The 13,434-nt window shown below is 45.0% G+C and overlaps 1 protein-coding gene across 5 annotated transcripts in view; it reads right to left on the reverse strand.

The window, feature by feature from the left end:
• CAMTA1 (calmodulin binding transcription activator 1) overlaps positions 1-13,036 on the reverse strand; it is a 2,249,809-nt gene extending 2,236,773 nt beyond the window's left edge. For 2 of the 5 annotated variants that reach the window (XM_073656517.1, XM_073656515.1), the window contains exon 1: positions 12,025-12,701. In XM_073656517.1, coding sequence (XP_073512618.1) covers positions 12,025-12,094 — 70 coding nt within the window. In that variant the 5' untranslated portion in view covers positions 12,095-12,701. Of the gene's footprint in view, positions 1-12,024; positions 12,702-12,895 lie in introns of those variants that run through there. The other 3 variants (XM_073656520.1, XM_073656519.1, XM_073656516.1) reach the window with 2 other exon arrangements.
• Positions 13,037-13,434: the final 398 nt, after the last annotated feature.

A 13,434-nucleotide genomic window follows, 5' to 3' on the forward strand; every position in this document is an offset into this window, starting at 1 on the left:
GGACAGACCTGATTTCAAGGTTTCTAAACACTGCCACAAACTGAACATGCTCTATACTGAGGGATTAGAACAGAAATGATAGAAAAGTTGCAGTCGTAGTCACAAGCAGCAATAATATCCAGCCATCCTTCATCTAGTTATCAGTATCTCGATATCATTATCATGCACGTCTTACGGTCTAATAGAAATCTCCAATTCTATTTTTAAGACCTGATCATTGAGTCAATCCAACCAAATCCAGGCCCTGATCATGCTCACTTTACTATCACCACACCCCCAAAAGAAGGACTGCATGCACTTTATCCTACATCCACTTGTGCCCTCTGGGCTCCATAAATGTCCTTTTTTGACCCTAGAAGTAAATAAGTGCCTTCCTTTGACCATACAAAAGGTTGGGTGGGAGAAAAGAACATCCATTTTCCAACCATACCTACTTAAAAAAAAACGTTCTGAAGGTTTAAAGTGTATCTCCCATCTCAGATTTCGGCAAGCTAAATCCATAATAAAAAATAAATTAACTATAGTGATGTGGTCAATTCCATTTTCTTACCCGGTTTTAAGTTTTTGTAAGTTTCCCATGATTCTTATCCCATGCCACCCACGCAGCGCTGACCTCACAGAGGCGCTTTCTACAGCCTGCACCCTCATAATGCTACCATGTAAAAGGTATGGGCGCTAAAAGAAATTTGCAGCAGTGGAGGATGGCTCCTAGGCTGTAGAGACGTGACCGGCCAGGGAGCTATTGCTCGAGATCCTATCCATCCATACTGTAAAATTAGGAGCTACAACGATTCAAGGGCAGCCAAACAGTAACCAGGGGTAAGGGCAAGATTTACGGCTTTCATCCTTCAAACTCGGCAACATCAATTCTAGTGCAGCTTTGGCTGCGACTGGAGAAAAGGACATTAGCAACTCAAGATCAACCTCAGATAAACTTATGAAGTCACATTTTGATTTAACCTGAAAATGATGAAAAGTGATCATTGGCAGGTGTACGGAGCAGGACATAAAAGTCTACAGATTCTTTAAAAAAATATATAAAGTTTTTAAGAAAAAGCCTCACGACCAGGAATGCAATTACGGCTAAACTGGAGGCTTACAAAAACACAGAAGTTGGACAGTAAATGACAGTCTCCCAGATTAACTCCGAGGCTAAATTGATTTGCAGAGCGCAGGTCCGCACATCACACGCACACACAGAAATCATTCTGTTTGCAGGCAGATATTTACATCTAAAAATAACCCAAGTTGTACTTTTATTTAGCCAGGATATCTCAGGCAGCCAGGAGAAACCGTAGAGACCCCACATTAATTACAAACAATATGAAATCCCTGATAATTTTATGGCTTTCTTCATGCTCTCTGCACTTTATATTCCCCAAGGAGCTAACATGGATCATAAAATTTTACTGCGCACCACACCAAATCAAAAATGATCTTTGTCATCCACAAGTCTTTTTTTTTTTTGTAAGTTTTTCTATCCTCAGAGACTTCCACGCTGCATTTCTGAGCTCAGCTGTAAAGGCAATGGATGTCCACGAGCTACATCAAATGACCGAGTAGAGACTGGCGGCCGTTACCATGGAGCTAAGAGTAAAGAGTTCTGAAGCAGTCGGTGCCATGCTAGTGTTTGTAGTGACATGCATGACTTTTTCCTTCCGGATGTCCGCAGGCATTTCTTCTGATAAATACTGAAAGGGGTTCTTAATTTTGGACAATCACTTTTTTCTGTTAAAGGGATTGTCCGGGACTTGTCAACTGATGACTAGTGATGAGCGAGCACTAAAATGCTCGGGTGCTCGAAGCTCGGGCCGAGCACATTGGAATACTCGGGTGCTCGACCCGAGCAACAAGCCCAATGTAAGTCTATGGGAAACTCGAGCATTTTTCTGGCAGTCCCCCCTGGTGGTCTGCAGAAGGTCAAAAATTGCCCAAATCGATGGGAACAGGGCTCAGTTAAACGTCAGGCAGGCAGAATATATAGGCAGACAGACAGGCAGGGTATATAGAAGAGTGCATGAAAAACATAGCAGGGCACTTGGAACACACTAGTGCCCTTCGATTTTCATGCATCCGTCTCTTTAAAAAAGCCGGCCGGCAATTCATCAGCGGCATACACCGGTACCCGACAATTTAGAACAGAAAGAATAGAGCATCACACATAGATTAGATAGAAACACGTCAGTCACATATATAATAAGTACAGTGACAGTGTTGGTTACTGTACTTGTCATTTAGTGTTAAAATAAAGGATTTTTAAAAAAAAAAAAAAAATTGTTGTGGGGTTCCCCGTAATTTTAGTCTCTAGCGGAGGTTAAGCAGACGGCTGGGGCAGATGTTTGAAGCCTGGGAAGGGGGTAATACCCACGGAGCTTCCCAGGCTACTAATATCAGCCCCCAGCTGAATACCTAGCCTTTACTAGCTATTAAAATGGGGAACCCCCCAAAAAAATGACATGGGGTCCCCCCTATTTTAATAGTTAGCAAAGGCTAGGCAGACAGCTGGGGGCTGATATTAATAGCCCAGGAAGGGTGCCATGAATATTGGCCCCCTCCCAGGCTAGAAACACCAGCCGTCAGCCGCCCCAGAAATGGCGCATCCATAGGATGCGCCAATTCTGGCACTTAGCCTCGCTCTTCCCACTGCCCTGTAGGGGTGGCAGTGGGGTAATAGGGTTGGGGTTGATGTCAGCTTATAATGCCAGCTGACATCAAACCCAGGTTAGTAAAGGAGAGGCGTCTATAAGACACCCCCATTACTAACCCCATAGTGAAAGTTAAAAAAAAAACACAAACACCCAGAATAAAATCCTTTAATTGAAATAAAGACACAATTCTTTAATGTTCTAAATTAAACTCTACTTACCGTATCGCCCATTCCAGCTGAAGCCAATGATCTCCTGCAATAAAAGTAAAATAATAAAGCAACCTCATCCTTACCTTTCCATGGTTCCCAGGACAGCTCCAGCTCTGCTACATTCACATGACAGGCTGGATCGCAGCAGAACGCTGCCATCCAGCTTGACATCCCGCAGACACTGAGAAGCTCCTCAGTGTCTGGATGTGACGGCATCCAGATGAGCCGAGTTCATGTCCAATGAACTCAGCTCACCTCATGCACGTCACTGACAGCGTGGGAGAATTCTCCTGCTGAAGCGGTGCTGGCAAATGACGTCACCGCTTGAGCAGGAGAAATCTCCCACGCTGGGATGGCATTGAGATGGCAGGCTGGATCGCAGCAGAACGCTGTCATCCAGCTTGTCTTCCTTCAGAGACACTGCGGAGCGCAAGCATGCCTGCGCTCCGCAGTGTCTCTGAAGGATGGCAGCGTTCTGCTACCATCCAGCCTGCCATCTCAATGCCATCCCAGCGTGGGAGAATTCTCCTGCTCAAGCGGTGACGTCATTTTCCGGCACCGCACGCGCAGGAGAATTCTCCCACGCTGTCAGTGACGTGCATGAGGTGAGCTGAGTTCATTGGACATGAACTCGGCTCATCTGGATGCCGTCACAGCCAGACACGGAGGAGCTTCTCAGTGTCTGCGGCATGGCAAGCTGGATGGCAGCAATCTGCTACGATCCAGCCTGTCATGTCAATGTAGCAGAGCTGAAGCCATCCTGGGAACCATGGAAAGGTAAGGATGAGGTTGGTTTATTATTTTACTTTTATTGCAGGAGATCGTTGGCTTCAGCTGGAATGGGAGTGGACTGTAAGTAGAGTTTAATTTAGAACATTCAAGTACTGTGTCTTCAATTCAATTAAGGGACTTTATTCTGGGTGTTTGTGTTTTTTTAACTTTCACTATGGGGTTAGTAATGGGGGTGTCTTATAGACGCCTCTCCATTACTAACCTGGGCTTGATGTCAGCTGGCATTATAAGCTGACATCAACCCCAACCCTATTACCCCACTGCCACCGCTACAGGGCAGTGGGAAGAGTGAGGCTAAGTGCCAGAATTGGCACATCCTATGGATGCGCCATTTCTGGGACGGCTGACGGCTGGTGTTTCTAGCCTGGGAGGGGGCCAATATTCATGGCACCCTTCCTTGTCTATTAATATTATCCCCGAGCTGTCTGCCTAGCCTTTGCTAGCTATTAAAATAGGGGGGACCCCACATAATTTTTTTTTTGGTCCCCCATTTTAATAGCTAGTAAAGGCTAGGTATTCAGCTGGGGGCTGATATTAGTAGCCTGGGAAGCTCGGTGGGTATTACCCCCTTCCCAGGCTTCAAACATCTGCCCCAGCCGTCTGCTTAACCTCCGCTAGAGACTAAAATTACGGGGAACCCCATCCCAATTTTTTTTTTTTTTTAAGAAATCCTTTATTTTAACACTAAATGACAAGTACAGTAACCAACACTATCACTGTACTTCTTATATATGTGACTGACATGTTTCTATCTATCTAATCTATGTGTGATGCTCTATTCTTTCTGTTCTAAATTGTCGGGTACCGGTGTATGCCGCTGCTGAATTGCCGGTTTTTCATGTTTCATTGTGAGCACTGTTCCCATCGATTTGGGCAATCACTGTAATGCCACAACCACCATGGCTGTGACATTACAGTGAGTAGCAGACAATCCCTGCATGATTGGTGCTCTAAATAGCGCCAAACATGCAGGACGGGGACCCGAGTACCGAGCATGCTCGCTCATCACTACTGATGACCTATCACCTATTGACTTAGATAGGAGAGAAGTGCATTACTCGACATCGCCGACTAACTGTGGTCACTTACATCCAGCCGCATTCGGAGCCGAATTCAGCTGGAAGGGGGGGGGGGGTTGAGGTGTCAGACCTTTAAGGATAGGTCATCATTTGTAAAGTAGTCCCTTTAAAAAGGTCTCCGGATCATCTGTTAAAGAGGTTGTCCACTACTTTTACATTGATGGCCTATCCTTAGTGTTGGTCATCAATGTCTGATCAGCCAATCAGCTGATATCGGTGTTGGCGGCCGGAAGTGCTTACTTGCGGAGTTGCTCCGCCTACTTGTAGTGGCTGCCGCAGGGTACTGCACTTCCGCCTCATACTGATTTGAATAGGCGGCAAATGTGCAGTACCAAGCCCCGGCCACTACAAGTAGACGGAGAAGCTCCGTAAGTACTTCCGGCCGCCGACACCGATTTCAGCTGATCGGCGGGGGGTGCAGAGTGTCGGACCCCGGTCGATCAGATATTATTGATGACCTATCCTAAATATAGGCCATCAATATAAAAGTAGTGGACAACCTCTTTAATCAATGGATGTCCCGTATTTGTGGCTCCGAGTGATCACAGTCTTCCAGGTGGGAGCAATATACATCTACAAAAGAAGGGTGTCTTCCAACCTCTGTGAATGGAAGGCCCTCCATCCACTTCCACAAGCAAAGGTGCTTCATATTTTTTTGTTAATCTACATGTAAAAGGTGCAAAATAGTGTGTTTACCCCCAAACACAGGATAGAGACAACCGGCCCACTCTCTCGTTCTTATACCTGGCATGACTAAACTAAAAACCACTATATTTAGTTATTTACCTCTAAAACACAAAGACTTTTTCATGCTTTCTGTTGCAAATTTTCTCAAATAATAAATTGATAACAATCCCTTCTGGTAAAAACTCTTCTCTCACGGAATCTTCTCTTTGAAAGCTATCACCTTCCTCAACGGCAAACCTTCACAATATCTGCCATTTTGGCATATTATCCAGCGTTCAACAAGATAATTGCATAATTACTCTAGTCTATAACGCACAAAGCAGCATGACCTTTCTGATGATGCATGGCAATAGCACAAAGGGATTTATTTCCCCCACATTTTTTTCAAGGTAATTATTTTCTCTACAATAAAAAAAATATATATTCTAGGACCTGCAAAAGCCAAAAGACAGAACCCAACAAAGGAGGCTTCTCTCAGTTCTGCACTATCTGGCCGGTAAATAGGAGCTCTAATTATAAAGATATATTACATATAGAAGACGTGAGACCAAGCTGCTGCTACTCTCATACAATCTACTCAATACAATCTATTGTCCCCAGATATCAGCCAAGAGACATACTGGTCCTCAATTGGATAAGTGGAGAGCCCCTGCATCATGGACTTCTCTCACTGAGCTGAGCTGGACTTTAATAACCTGTCAACTTTAGGTCAAAAACTTTAGGGACTTAGATCTAAGGAGCAATGATGCGGAGCTCACAAAATCCTGCATTTGTTAAACCCTTTAAGACAAGGTAAAGAATTCTTGAGCAATAAGACAATATACAGAGAACCCAAAAGTGAACAGGTCAATATTACACATGGTTCAGCTCTTCCTATAGTAAAATGTACTTAAAATCTAATTCCATTAATGGTCAACCCCCGCTCAATCACTCCAGGGCCTCATATAAAATAATAAAAAATGATTCTCAATCATTCCAGCGGGTCACATGATCACTGATCGACTGCAGCCTTTGCCATGTCGTCAGATCGGACATCCAAGCTGACAGAATAGTGAGGAGCTGTGGCCGATCGGTAAACCAGTGGAGGTCATGTATTAGTTAATCGCAGTGTGGTGGCGCACAGTGTATGTATATATGTGACCCGCCAAGAATAGCAGTGCCGACATCACAGCAATGGCACCTCGGCAGGAGGTGAGAATCGATTGCTTTTATTTTATATGGGGCAATGAGGGGATTAAGCAAGGGGGGTACAGTACTGGTCAACCCCTTTAACTATTAAAGTATAGTAAACCCCATACCAGCTGATATTTTAGAGATTTTTCTGCATTGGAGACATGTAAAGGAGCTCATTCATCCTTCCCAACATCGGAGGAAAGTTGGTAAACCCCCATACGCATCACCTAGTCCCAAACATTGATCCCATAGGTATGTGAGCCTCAAAATATAAAGCTAAGGCTAGGAAGTTTTCTTGGCCTCATGTCATTCATCCCTTTAAACATACAGCCTCGAAGGTGTTGTCTGGGCTAATGGTACTGATGACCTTATCTTCAAGAACCAGTGTGGTCCGATAATGCCACTGAGCAGCTGTTCACTACAAGAGAATAGGAGCTGATCTGCAGCGGCCCCTACACAGTGAAAAGAACTGTACTCTTCAGCTCCTGTCAGTGAATACAACCAGCCACCACCAAAGCCAATAACAGCTGATCGGTGGCAGCGCTGGGTGTCAGAATCTCTAGATCTGATATTGATCTTAAAAGATATAATTAGATTAGCTCAGATAATCCCTTTAAAGGGAGTTTTCCCAGGAAAAAACAATAAATATTTTGGACCAGTGATAGTGATATCGTTGCCAATCACCTATCATGCACAATGGATTAAATATTCTGTATTTTGTGGGAAAATCTCTTTAGGTGGCTAATTAGAAGGGACAATAGCTTAGCCCCTGTGGTAGATCGACTCACTCGCCTGCTTAAAGAGGTAGTCACAGGAACACTTTCTGTTTAAGTTTTCAACTGGTTTATTAAAACCGTACTGCATAAACCAGTTCAAAATTAGGTAAACAAACACGGCCCTTCTGGCATAAAGGGAAAAACAAAATAGACAGTACACTTGGTGTGGCTGCGGGGATCCGCCCGCTCAGGGGAACAAAAACACGGTTCAGCTTTCTTTAACACGAACACAGCTCTGGAGCTCTCATCTCCAGATACACCAAACACTGGATGAGTCCCAAGGCTCCACATTTACCTTCTGGACCACACCCTGGGGTGGAGATATGGTGGACGGCCTCCCACCCACTCTTCAGTTGTTCACAAAGACCCAGCCCTTAATATGGCTGATTAACCGCTCTCAGCAATAAGTATGCTGGAACGTTTTCCAGGTTCATATCACTAAGGCTAACATCCTGAGTGACACATATCTCCCCTCCAATATTTTACCAGTGACCTGTTCACATCCCATATGTAGAATTGATGAGCCATACCTAGTATAGTGAGGCCAGAGCATGGCACATGGGCTGTACATGTGGACTTCAGCCCTCACATTCGAAAGAGGGAAAATATGCATTAAAAATTGACATGTTGCAGATCACAGGTCAATATATCTCTCACGAAAAATTCTGCATTGAGAGAATGATATTTTAACAAATCTCATCCACAAGCCAAGTACTGTATAAATCTACAGTTATTCCTGGGGGTCCCTAGCGCTGGGGTCCACGAACATTGCTAGTGCCAAGAACCTTTTAATTTTTTATTTTTACATCTCTCATGCACCGCTCCGTCAGGCTTTGCACTAGACGTAACACTGTGAGGGAGATTTATTAATACTGTCCTGGAGTCAGACAGGATAAAACTAGACGAGACAGGCAGAAACTGTGCCAAATTTATCAGTGTCGCATGCTGTATGATAAATTTGGCGCATTTTGCTAGACAATACACCATAGATAGATATCGAATAAACCCATAACTGGGCCAACAACTTGACTGACGTCTCATATACATGGGTACACTTGGCTTAGAAGTGCATAAATACATTTTCAACAGCGAATAAGAAGCTGCAGGACAGTTCTGGCAGAAACTTATGATCCGTTAGAACAAAATGAAAGGGCATACTGAAATCAAACAAGCCCAAATTTGCCCTTGGATCACCACTTATAGAAATCAGGGGGTTGCGTGAAATGTTCATTGATTTTTGTTTGGGCAACACTTGACTGACTGGGCCAAAGAAAAAAAATGCCATTAAAGGGGTTGTCCAGTGAAAAGAAGTTATCACTTATCCATACAACTTATTGATCGGTGGTGATCTGACCGCTGGGACCATCATGGATCAGCAGGACGGGGAACTTTTATACCCATGAGAATGGAGCTGCACTGCACATGTTTGACTGCCGCCCCATTCGTTCCCTATAGGGCTGCTGAGCGCTGCACTCCCGATTTATCGGACAGCCCCATAAGGAGGGAATTGAGCAGTGGTCGGGCATCTGACCTGTTGCTTCATTTTGTATCGGGAATAAAAAAACAAAAATCAATGTTTTGCCGATCAATTGAGGGCCCAGCATTCACCCATTTTGGTGATAGGAGATAACTTGTTTCCTCTGGACAACCCCATTAATAAATTCCGCACATTTCACAATATCGCTTTGCAGGACTATTTTTTTTTCTAGACGCTTTTTAAAATGCTGAAAAATGGAATAGAAAGTATCTGAAACACAGAATTACTAGTTGAACGCAATGTACAGAATTTGTTTGGCACAATTGTCTTGGTAAACCTTCCCCAGTATATTTGATTTGCCTGAAGTGTTTCTTTAAATTAGCAATGGCATTTTGGAGGATACCTACTAACAGATTTTTCACAAAAAATAGAAAGGGGGTCAGGAAAAAGTCACCACATCAATTTCCTAAAACACCTACCAAACATCTCCACCTCTGCTGTTAGAAAAGGTCAGGGTGAGAAGAAAAAAGGTAATGTTATTTATCAAAGCAATCCTTCATTTATCTGCACTTAAACTACACAGAACACAATTGCTATACTTGCACATACAACGTTCCCAGATCATACAGGCGGTGAAACATTTTTTTTTTTTTTGCGGAGCAGAACAAAAATCGAAAAAAAGCACACGTACATGCAAAAATATGGACACAAGTCCTCCCCCCTTCGGCTCTACGTCAAGCTTAGCAAATCAGCAGGAGAGACAAGCTGTCTGCCCGGCATTAAACAATCCGGTTTGCCATTTTCTGATCCGTTCATAAAACGACATCATTTAAAGGTAATTAACGAAACGCTAAAGTAGATATTTATCTCTGCTGATGGTTCTGATACAGAGCAATGGATAAATAATTGATATTAATGTGGAGCTGGTAGGACTGACACAAGGCAGCTGATGACTGAGGAAAGGGATTCCCTGGTTTACGTTCAGCACCTTGGACAGCGACCAGGAAAATCTCACACTATGAAGAACAAGGTGCTGAATCTACAAAGTAAACTGCAACTCCCAGCATGCCCTGACAGAGGCAGACTATGTGGAAATGCTGGGAGTTGTAGTTCTACAACAGTTGATATGCCACAGGTTGGAGAACCCCTACACCTAACACAGACTATTTACTAAGGAACCAAATATATGGTTTCTTACAATGACCTATAAGCCTCCGTAGTATCGATAGGATGCAAGCAATGGCGTCTTCTCATTACGCCATGCAATGCAGAGGATATATACAGCCGGCGCCACGTCACACCATTCTGTCTCCAGGTATTTACTCTTATTAGGTGGGGGTAAGGGAGAGGAATTAAATTCACTGGGCCAGACAGACAGCAAAGTAGGGAGGGAGGGGGGGTTAGGTGAGACGGTTACAGCAATGCTTTCTCCAAAACATGAATGACATCAGCCAGGTAAGTTTGTGACAGAAATCTCCGTTTTTGGAAAAGTGCAATTTTATTCTGTGTCATCAAAAAATATCAAACGACAGAAAAAAATAATTAATTATTTTGCCAGCGAGCGGACGGGTTGTTTTACTTTCCTATGTCGTCACCACCTCATTTATTTCCCAGGCATGTAAAGAAGCACCCGCTGACGTAAAGAGGTAGCAAAGCTGAATCTTAACTCTTTGCTTACCAAAACGCAGTGAGCTCATCGGAGAAAAGTAAAAAGAAAAAGTATAGAGTGCTGTTGACAAGCTCAGCTCAAAAGTGGAGGTTAAAGTACTCCGAAACTCGATAGGCTACGCGGGGCTCAGGTCCGGGCTCCTGAATCCTGGTCCGCAGGCTTGTTTACCACCACACAGTCTACTTATTCCTCAATCTGCATGTTAAATTATTTATTAATTAGCACGAATTCTGATATGGCTTATAAAAGATTCTCTGTGTTACCACTGCGATTTCACATAACTACACAAGCTGAAGGAATGCAAGAAGGGGTAGGTGCGTCATAACGTGTCCTTAAGCAAACTGGGGATGAGTGGCAAAAAAAATAAGAATAAAAAACAAAAAAAAAGTGAAATGTAAATATATGAAATTAAAACAAGAATTCCCTTCTGATACATTGCTCAGTACTTTACTACTAAATCCCAAGTCCTACCCAACCGTCAGCATCATCAACTAGGATAGTCTAGAATGAGAGATCCCATCCACAAGAGATCATGCCCTCACTATATCACATGGCGAGGAGGGGAATTAATTGAAGGCGCCAATTAAAATATACTTTGCTGCATCTCAAGTTAAAATGCAAATGTGCCATTTTTCCAGAAAAAAAAAAAAAAAAAAAGAGCATTTGCGGGTTGAAGGGGGGGGGGGGTTGTACACATAATCAGCATGTCTATGGTGTAAGCGTCTTGATAGTGCATCACTACCCCCTTGTGGATTTGAGATATATTGTTACCTATGCTTTATCGAATTATCTGTTATTTTGGATTTGCTCTTTAGAAACCCTTTTTTTTTTTTTTTTTTTTTTTTTTTTATTTATCAGCAAAAAACATGGAGGATAAGATTAAGGCGAACTGGCGAGGTAACCCCTAATAAAAGAAAAAAAAAAAAGAAAAATTGCTGCAGGCAAAAAAAAAAAAAAGGGCATAAAGAATAAAAGCTAAACATGACACATTCTGAATGGTCGTTACATATTTACAAAATATTGGATACAATGTTGCAATCGCAATGAAATGCTATGAAAGAAAGAAGCCTAGGAAGGGTTGAAGGAACGCGGGGAGGACGGGAGCTGGTTTATCTATAAAGGGTGCTCACCTATAGATGATACAGAGGGGCAGGTGATCGCTTTACTGCGACGTAAAGAAAAAAAAATGTCATTTTATAAGTATGGGATGTGATTGTAGACGAGGAGCGCCGGCCGAAGCACAGGAGCTCAGGAATATTCCACAGTAAATCACAGCAGTCTGGAGGTGCCATGTGCTGCTGTTTTGCAGCGTGTAGTAAACTTGATGCTCATTTTGTGGAAAGTTTGCTGGATTATCGGAGACTGCTGCCCCTGATCTAAGCCCCTGACACCCCCTCCCACCCTCCTGTCAGGGATGAGCGACTATGGATTATTAGCAGAGCCCACACATACAACAGATCAATACAACCCCCATCATCCTCGTGCCCTGATCGAGCAGGTGTGTGACCATTTACCATACTTTCCAGGTGTCTGCCGCCGACTCTGGTTGCTTAAAGGTCCTTCCAGCAGGTTATTCATCGACATGACGAAGGAGACGACGTGGCGACGATGGTGAGGATGATGATGACCGTGGTCGTCCAAGGAGCCAATACCCCAGTTGTAGGCACCAGCCGAGGAAACATGCCAGGGACCCACCTCCCCTCGTGTTAGAAAAGCCCGACAAGGAGCGCAGGTAAATCAGGTGAGGAGATGGAGGAGACGGGAAGGGGGCTGGCGAGGAGACTAAATAACAGACTGGGGGAGGGAAGGAGTCGGGGCTCTTCGAGACACTCAGGGGTAACTATAGGCAATGTCGTAGATAAGGGTCCAAAAATTGGGAATAAGTTTTGGGGCGCAAGGAAAAAAGAAGAGGAAGACGATGCTGGGATGGAGGCAGCCAATGAATGCTGGCGGTGGGCTCCGTCTCCCCCCAGTGCTGGGAGACCCCTGAAGAGGACAGGGACAAGAAGGGATGCCAAGAGCTGACCCCTGGCTGACCCAGGAGGCTATCACCCCAATGTGTGGGCAGCCCCCTCTGCCTGGGCTGGAGACCCCGTGCTTGTAGTATCATGGGGGGGTGACAGCCTCCTTCTCCTCAATGTGTCCAAGTGTGAGGGGAGCGGTGTCAGGAAAGTGTGCCCACTCCTCCTGCTGCTGCCGCTGCCTCCTCACACACAGCCCTCCCCTTCTCCTCCCAACCGCCTCTCTCTCCTCGCTCCTCACCTCTCACACCCGCCTGTCTCCTTCAACTCACACACGCACATATCCCCTCCCCCTTTCCACATCCCCCCGGCCTCGGGAAGCACAGTCATCCCCACAGAAAGTGTACGGTTCCGCGCTCTTTACCTTCCGGCTTGTTCTCGGCAGCCATTTCCCCTCCGCGCGCCACATCCTCTCCTCCTCGCCACCGGTAACAACCAAAGCGCGCTCCCGCGGCCGGACCAGATGGGCGGAACCCTGAGTGTCCCAGTCACGCCCACCTCTACCATGAGTCTGCCGAGCCGTCACGCCAATCATATTGATTGAGCTCTCTAAAGACCAATCAACGCCCGAGACTCTTGACCCCACCCCTGCTGAGGAGGAACCGGCAGCTTTACGTCACTGACAGTGTTGACTCCAGAAGCTACGCCCTCGCTATAGTGCCCTTCAGCCACGCCCTCATGAAACAACTGGATTGGCTAAGGCTGGGTACGCCCATTCAACCCCTAAACAAATGTTGGGATTGGTTGATGGGGAAAGGAGCTCGCGCGCTTGAACCAATCGCGGTAGGAAGTGGCTAGCAAGGCGGTAAGGATTGGATAGCAAGGCAGGAGAGGCGGAGCCAAAGTTGAGCCGTCCACCAATTAGGGTGCAAGGCTGAGGAGCTGTCATGGCCGCGCCCTCTC

The sequence above is a fragment of the Phyllobates terribilis genome, unplaced genomic scaffold (assembly GCF_046119375.1).
Source record: "Phyllobates terribilis strain yellow unplaced genomic scaffold, ASM4611937v1 Scaffold_12__6_contigs__length_324123572, whole genome shotgun sequence".
Taxonomy (NCBI): Eukaryota; Metazoa; Chordata; class Amphibia; order Anura; family Dendrobatidae; genus Phyllobates; species Phyllobates terribilis.